We start from the raw sequence: 8043 nt of genomic DNA, 5'->3' as shown, positions 1-8043 counted from the left end.
TCTGCTTCTCTGTACACTAGCATTTATTTGACCTGCATTCCTTTCTCTCTTGTCTGATCCTCTCTTTGCTCTCCATCCAGGTGATTGAATGCATTACTCAGGGCCGAGTCCTGCAGCGACCTCGAACCTGCCCCCAAGAGGTGTATGAGCTGATGCTGGGGTGCTGGCAGCGAGAACCTCACATGCGGAAGAACATCAAGGGTATCCACACTCTCCTTCAGAACTTGGCCAAGGCATCTCCAGTCTACTTGGATATTTTAGGCTAGGGCCCTTTCTCCCAGACCGATCCTTCCCAACACACCTCCTCAGACGGGCAAGAGGATGAACGTCTTTTAACTGCCGCTGGATGCCATCAAAATGCTGTTCTTAACTCTGACAGTATTAACAACAAAGACACGGAGACGCTTTCCGAAGGAAGCAATGTGTACTTCTCCATCTGTAGACACAGTCTTGACTTCTTTTTGGCATTATCTCTTCTCTTTCCATCTCCCTTGGTTAGTTCCCCAGTTTTTGTTTTATTATGATGATGAGTTTGTCTTCCTTGCTTCTCAGTCCTTACCCTTTCTTTTTACTCAATCTGGCTTTTGCATTACTATTAACTCTGCATAGACAAAGGCCTTAACAAACCTAATTTGTTATATCAGCAGACACTCCAGTTTGCCCACCACAACTAACAATGCCTTGTTGTATTCCTGCCTTTGATGTGGATGAAAAAAAGGGAAAACAAATATTTGACTCAAACTTTGTCACTTCTGCTGTACAGACATTGGGAGTTTCTATGGATTCACTTCTATTTATTTATTATTATTACTGTTCTTATTGTTTGGGGATGGCTTAAGCCTATGTATGAAAAAGGAAAACTTGTGTTTAATCTGGGAAGCCTTTATCTACGGGAGATTGAAAACGGAAAGAAGATTTATTGTTAATTGCATCATGGGAAGAACAATGACGACCATTGGGATCAGTTGGTGTCAATCCCAACTTAGGAAAAACTCAGCATCTGTTAGCCAGAAAGAATATATTCAGCACCTTCCCCCGAAGACCTTTCTGAGGAGTAAAAGGACTGTGGAGCTCTGTGCTATGGGACTGTTGTTTCCCCATCACCAGAAGAACTGCCATGTAGGAAAGAGAAGAGATGCCGTCCTTGAGGCACACCACGGCGCCTCATATGTTCGAATACAATCTTGTACTTGTAGGTTGTGGTGACAGCACTGGCTTGTTTTTAAAGTGCTATCTACCCAGACTTTGGCACATTTGGCTGAAAATAGGTGGATTCTTGTCCAGAGATAATTTCAGGACTTGGAAGAGGTGGGACACGCTGTAAATGTGAAGTCAAGCTTCTCTTCTACCGAACTTTCCAGATAGCACCTCCTTCCGACCCCTACCTTCCACCCCACCCATTTTTTTTAACTGTGCAAGCAAAAATGTGCATGGTCTTTGTCGACTAATACCTTGTGTGCAGAAACTACCACTCCAGGTGTTGTGCCCCTGATAGATAGAGCAGACCTATAGAAGGTATAACATATATAATTAGGGGAAACCATTGGAGTTCCTTAGCTGAATTTACGTGTCTCTGCGTTGTATGGTGGTGATGGGTTTTAACTCACGTGGACATTGAAGCCTGGATGCTCTCATTCAGTGGAACCCATGGGACTGTGCGAAGGGCAGAATCAATCCCCGAGGGCAAGAAGACCTCACCCCGGGATACTGAGTATATTGATGTTCAGTGTGCACAGGCCAAAGCCTTGCTTGGGCTCTGGTTGGGAGAGTGGTTTCATTCCAAGTGTCCTCCATTTGTCAGTATGTTGTTTTATAGTCTTCACTTCATTAAGAAAATAACTAAAAAAAATTAAAATTAGGCACAGCATGTTAATGAGAAGCTGTGCCCAGACTGAGCTTTGGAGGTGTGCTTCTGGGCATCGTCATTGATTTTGTGAAAAGAAGATGTAAATTTGAGTAGAAATTTACAGATATTTGGATGGTCAATTATACCAAGGAAGAAAAATCTTTCTGTTCCTCAAGAAAATTTGCTACCCTCTATGAGGGCAATTTTGCTAACTTGACATCTTTATAACATGAGCCAGATTGGAAAGGAGTGATTTTTAATTCATCCTAGCTCATTTTATTTCATACTTGTTTCTGAAGTTGTAATAGCTCTGTTTAAGTTTTGCTTGCACCCATTCATTACTGGGGTAACTTGCTTTCCATTATAGGCTTTGAAAGCCAGTTCTCAAAATATTCAAAAGTGGAAATTAACTGAGAACAAAGGAAATCCAGGAGCATCTGTGGTTCAGTGAAGGGATTGGACAGGATGAACCCGTACCTTTAAGTTCTGTGCTGGCCTATGAGAGATGGGAGTTAAGCTGTTTGCTCTCTTTGTCAGTGGGGGAATAAAAAAAAACCCTTCAGAATACACACAATACTATAACGAAAGCCATATCTCCATGATATATATGTGCACATATATGTCATATTAAGGAACCATGGTACTTACGTTAAAACACTGTGGGACTCTGTGAATACAGCAGGAAGGAAGAGGCAGGGACTCTGTGAATACAGCAGGAAGGAAGAGGCAGGGACTTTGTGAATACAGCAGGAAGGAAGAGGCAGGTCTTTACACAACTTTTCTAAATTTCATCCGCAATGACCTAGAAACTGACACAAGTGTGTCACTCTGCATGACCGGCTAGCTGAGATGGAGAAAGAAGCTGCAAGTTCTTTCTTTATTTTAGCAGAGAGTAAAAGAGATAAGAGTTGAAGAGATCACGATCAAATAGGGCTGTGCAGTTTTAAAGCAAGGATTTAAGGCAAATGAGAAGATCAGAGCATTCCATTCTGTTGCAGTTTTGTGTTTTCTTATGAAGAAAAAAAGCAAAAAAAAACCAAACTTCTCCTTACCTTCTGACAAGTCCCTCGAGGTCTTGAACCGAAAGGCTCTATGCAAGTACAAAGTTGTATAGTTATTTATACTGCTGTTTATCATCATCATCATCATCATCATCATCATCATCATCATCATTTTCATTTCCTCTGTTGTCTCAAGACTATATGCTGATTTCAGAGATGTCTCACATTGAAAGAATCCCTGATTGCTCTTAAAGTAACCAAAGGAGCCACAGAATATCTTAAATTATTCCTTACTGTTCCTCCACCACCGCCTCTTCACGTGGTCATCGCATTTTTAGATAAACAGCATCCGCATCCCAAAATGCAATGGTGACATGATGTGGCCTGCCATTAAATACGTTAAAAAGGACCTAGCAACGGCAAACCAAGTTCTGCCATCTAGATCCAGTTGAGTCATTGTTTCCATTTTTAAGTTGCTTAATCATTTTCCAAACATCTTTCACATTTGTTAGCACATTTGATCCCGTTACACCAGGAATGATTTTCATTCTTTAGGTGAGGAAATTAAGGCTCACAGAAGTTAAAAGGAATGCACAAGTCTCCAGGGTAGCTACTGGTCCCACTTGTACATAATCTAAGTGTTCTGACTTTGAAGTTCATGATTCTGACATTAGATTGTACTTCCCATGAGCAGTCTGATGCAGAAGACTCTAATCTATAAACAAGCAGTTCAGGAAAGAGCACACATAAATTCATGAGCAGGATATGAAGTTAGAAGACACTAAATACAAGGAATGACAAATAACTGAGATATTGTGCCATATAATCCTGCTCACGGCTTCTGTTAAACCCTTGTACACTGCACAATGTCACCATCAGGCTTATTTAGAAAACATTTTCAAACTCTGCTATAAAGGAGGATTTCAGAATTCATATTATACATATGTGTTCACATCAGCGCTACCTATAGTATGTTCATGTATTTTATATATGTGTTATAAATACTCAATTTATACATATACAAACACACATGCATAGTGTGTTTGTGTGTGGATGTATAAATTTATAGGCACACAGTAATAGAAGTAATTATAAGTAGGGTGCAGTATGAATAATTTGCTTAAAAATCTGCTAAATAACCAAAACTTCTTAATGTCATTTTGCGGTTACTGCTTCCAGTCCCCATGTTGGTAAGCTGCTTAGGTGGAAGACATCATTCCGATACGGTACTTTCCAATACAACTGAATCAAAGCCAGCCCACTACAACGAGTCCTCTCTCTGCTTCCCTGCAAGGGAAAGTGCAGGCAGAAAAACAGATCTCCTTATAAAAAGGTCCAGGAAAGGAAAAGTGATTTTTTCCCCCTCTTTTTTGTTCGTTTGTATTATGTTCACATTGTCCCATGGTGACCCTTTTACACTTGTGTTCGGAGTCCATGCATTCCAGAAAAGAATTGGAATGTTGGGCGTCCAGGGTCTTGGAGGCCAATGGGGACAAGTCCAAGACCCCGTAGTGAGATGCCAACTCTTGGGAATTCCCACATCTGAGTCTGAATGCAACAGCCAACAGAGGAGAATGCTGCGCTTTGTAAAGAGCCATGAGTCATGACAACAAGATCCCCTGGTCAAGAATGGGCTGCCGTTTTGTTTTGTTTTTACTCTTTTTTTTTGGAAATTGGACACACTATAATGCTTCTGGTGTGGCGCTGCCAGTTAATGCAGTAAACTGCAACGTCGGTTTGGGCCTTTAAGGCCGGGAGTTCCAACTCACCAGCTGCTCCTTGGAAACCCTTCACAGGGTCACTATGAGTAGGATCCCAACTCGACGGCACTTAGCAACAAAGCAACATAATGCCAATAACATTAAATTGTATCTAATTAAATAAATGGCTGCACACACACACATACATATCCTCAATTCTCTTGTTCCCTCATTTCTGTTTTGTTTTGCTTTTTCTCCCCTTTGAGAAGTTTTCGTGTCAGTCTTGAGCTTTGGTTTCTCCATGTATTACTGTAACAGAAAATCTGATGAGAGGACTGAGTGGCCTGATGTCCCAAATGGCTAAGCTAGCAGTTACAGTAGTTGCTTCACAGTGCACTGCAGGAATACCAAGACTCTGAGGTTCGGATGGCTTGCTCATACGTGACTTTCCAATGTTATTCTGAAGAATTAGGGGTGGGAGGGACTGACCGTTCAATATGACAACACAGGGAAGCATATTTTCTTGTTGTTAGGGCTGGAATGAATCACTGCTGCTCAAATGGAAGGTTCTTAAACATTCTTAGTTGTTGCATTCTTCTTACATTTATTTATTTACTTACATTATTTATTTATATACACAAGCACACACACATACTTACATATTTTGCTCCATCCATCACAAACTCAAAGCAAAGCAAAAAATAAAAAATAAATATGTATATGTGTTGCAGGCAAAACACTGTGAATTTCACAACAGCAACCAAGCAACTCTTTTGCCATCTTAATAAACGTCTCAGGAGACGAAATGGGGGAAGTTGGGGATGTGATTTTTGTATTCTATGCATCCTAGGCCAGGTCGTAATGATTTTATTTTTGTGCATTAATAAAAAAATGATCTCAAGTGAAGGTTGGTGGAACGTTTAACATACTGGAGCAAGCATAATTAAAGCTGCTAGTAGTCAAGTGTTTGAACAGGAAAAAAAAATTTGGAGAAAATGAAATGTCAAAGGCCTACATCTTGCAGCTTGTATATCTTTCTATTGCTTAACAAATGTATAAATAGATGGAAATGTTTTCAATACAAGGTCTTCGAATTAAATGTGGATTTTAAATATGTAACCCCTTGACCACTGACCAAATTCTGGTGAACTATTGCTCCCTGCGTTCTTTGATCGTTACCCATGAGTTCCAAATCTGCCTAGAGAAGTAGGCATTCTCTACATTCGCTTCTGTTTATGGAGAGATGTTTGTATATATCCGGGCTGTTGACACACATGTTTCAATATCTCTCTGAAGATATATCGCCCCTTAAACTGTGACCTGGTATTTGGAACTCTCTTCTGATTTGATTTCTTTTCCTTTTAATGTGATGTCTCTGTGCCAATACTTACGGGCTCTTGTTTTGCGATCTGTTCTGAGGTCCATTGCTTTATAAGACCCACAGCATCTTGGCTGATTTCAAAGTGGCACCTGAATATCAGTGTTTAAAAAAACAAAAACAAAAAAAAATACAAGTTTTGTTTGTAAATCATGTGACCAGCTTCTCTCAACCTGACATGGAAAGTCTCTTGTACTACAGTGTATTTAATAAAAATGATGTCTTACAATAAAATAACATCCTCCAAAAGAGATACTAAAAGTGATCTGTTGATTACTTTGCAAAATAATGTATGTAATTTTTACAGGGCATAACATGCTCTTTTTTCCTGAATGTCTGTATGTGTGTATTGTGCTTCCTGGTCAGTACAAATACTCTGCACAAAAGTTTGAATCCACCATGGGTTCCACAGGAAAAAGGTCTGGTGACCTGTTTTCCTAAAGATTGCAACCAAGAAAGCTTTGTAGCACATGGGATTGCATGAGTTGACACTGATTTGACAGCAGTGAGTTCTGTTGGCATATGTGCCTATGAGTATTTTAGATGAGTCTATTCCTTCCCATTTCTTTTCATTTATGTTAGGGTAGAACTGTGCTCCCCAGAGCTTTCAAAGGCAGACTTTTTTCACAAGTAGATCATCATTGCTTTCTTTTGAAGTACCTCTGGGTTGTCTCGAATCTCCAACCTTTCTGTTAATAATCTCTCACCTTAGCTGTTTGTGCTGCTAAGGCACTCTGCACTGTTCATTAGTCAAGGAAAATGAGCATCAGTGGTCTGAGGTACAAGTTCAGTGGGTACTGATCCCTCCATTAATCAACATTTTCAACTTAAGTATAGCTAAATCATCACTGTCCAATAGAACCTTCTGCAGTGTTGGAAATAGTCTATCCGTTCTGTACCATATGTTGTTACGTACCACCTAGTTGGTTCTGACTCATGGTGAGCTTGTATAGGGATTCTGAGAAGTAGCTGGTGGGTTTGAACTGCTGACATTGTGGTTTGAGGTCCAGTGCTGATTCTACAGCACCACACCAGGAGTCTGTGCTGGGTAATATGGTACCCACTATTTACATGTGTTTTAAGAAGCTCTGGTAGCATAGTGGTTACGAATTGGGCTGTGAACTGCAAGGTCAGCAGTTCGAAACAACAAGTTTAAATAGCCACACGTGTCTTGGGAGGAAGATGAGGCTATCTGTGCCGATAAAGATTTATAGTCTTGGAAACCCTATACAGTCACTCTGAGTCAGAACAGACTTGATAGCACTTAACAACAGCAGCGTATTATATTTTATATACTACGTTATATATTATGTATTACATTGTTTTGTTGTTAAGTGCTGTTGAGTCTATTCCGACCCATAGTGACCCTGTATAGGGTTTCCAAGGAGCAGCTGGTGAGCTTGAACCACCAACTTTGCAGTTCAAATGACTTTGCAGTCTGACACATCAGCCCACAGCGCCACACCAGAACTTCATACTCCATTATATATTACATTACATATTGTTGTTAAGTGCCTTCCAGTAGGTTCTGAGTCATAACTAACCCTGGATATTGTTTCTGAGGAGCAACTAACTGGTGAGTTTGAGTCACTGACCTTGAGGTTCAAACCCATCTTGTAGTCCAGTTCTTATCCTATAGCACCACACCAGGACTCCATACATTGGAACTGACTTCATGACACACAACCATCACCACCAGGTGTCTAGTGACACCATATTGGACAGTGCAGAGTAAGGAGATAGAAGAAGTGTGGTTTCTGAGAGAGCAAACATAAGTCACCTATCAATAGACTTGTGTGTTATAGCATCCTGACCTTGAGGCAGCTGTGAGGATCCTCCGAATGCTGCAGGAGAAGAAGTAAGCCCATCAAAAATGCCTCATTCTATTGGTTTCTGTGTTATTCAGTGTTTCATAAATCACAGACATTGGGAGAGGACAAGAATATGGGTGGTTTGATCAGGGTCCGGCAGCCTCTTCTCTCTGCCATCAGAGCTGTCTTCTGTACTTTGATCCCTCAGAATTCCACAGCCCCAGTGACCAGCCTCTTCTCTGTTCTCCTCCACCCTGAGAGTCATGTGAGACATCACAGTGACTTTACTGTGGAAGTTCAGGGACTT

General features: G+C 40.7%; 1 protein-coding gene across 2 annotated transcripts in view; it reads left to right on the top strand.

Moving 5' to 3' along the window:
- Positions 1 to 266, top strand: part of NTRK2 (neurotrophic tyrosine kinase, receptor, type 2) — a 562954-nt gene extending 562688 nt beyond the window's left edge. For both annotated transcript variants that reach the window (XM_006875883.1, XM_006875882.1), the window contains one exon: positions 81 to 266. In XM_006875883.1, the coding sequence (XP_006875945.1) occupies positions 81 to 266 (186 nt within the window). The remainder of the gene's footprint in view (positions 1 to 80) is intronic.
- Positions 267 to 8043: the final 7777 nt, after the last annotated feature.

The sequence above is a fragment of the Chrysochloris asiatica genome, unplaced genomic scaffold, assembly GCF_000296735.1.
Source record: "Chrysochloris asiatica unplaced genomic scaffold, ChrAsi1.0 scaffold00344, whole genome shotgun sequence".
Lineage (NCBI taxonomy): Eukaryota > Metazoa > Chordata > Mammalia > Afrosoricida > Chrysochloridae > Chrysochloris > Chrysochloris asiatica.
Note: the sequence above shows the minus strand (reverse complement) of the source record. Positions and strands in the feature narration are given on the sequence as shown.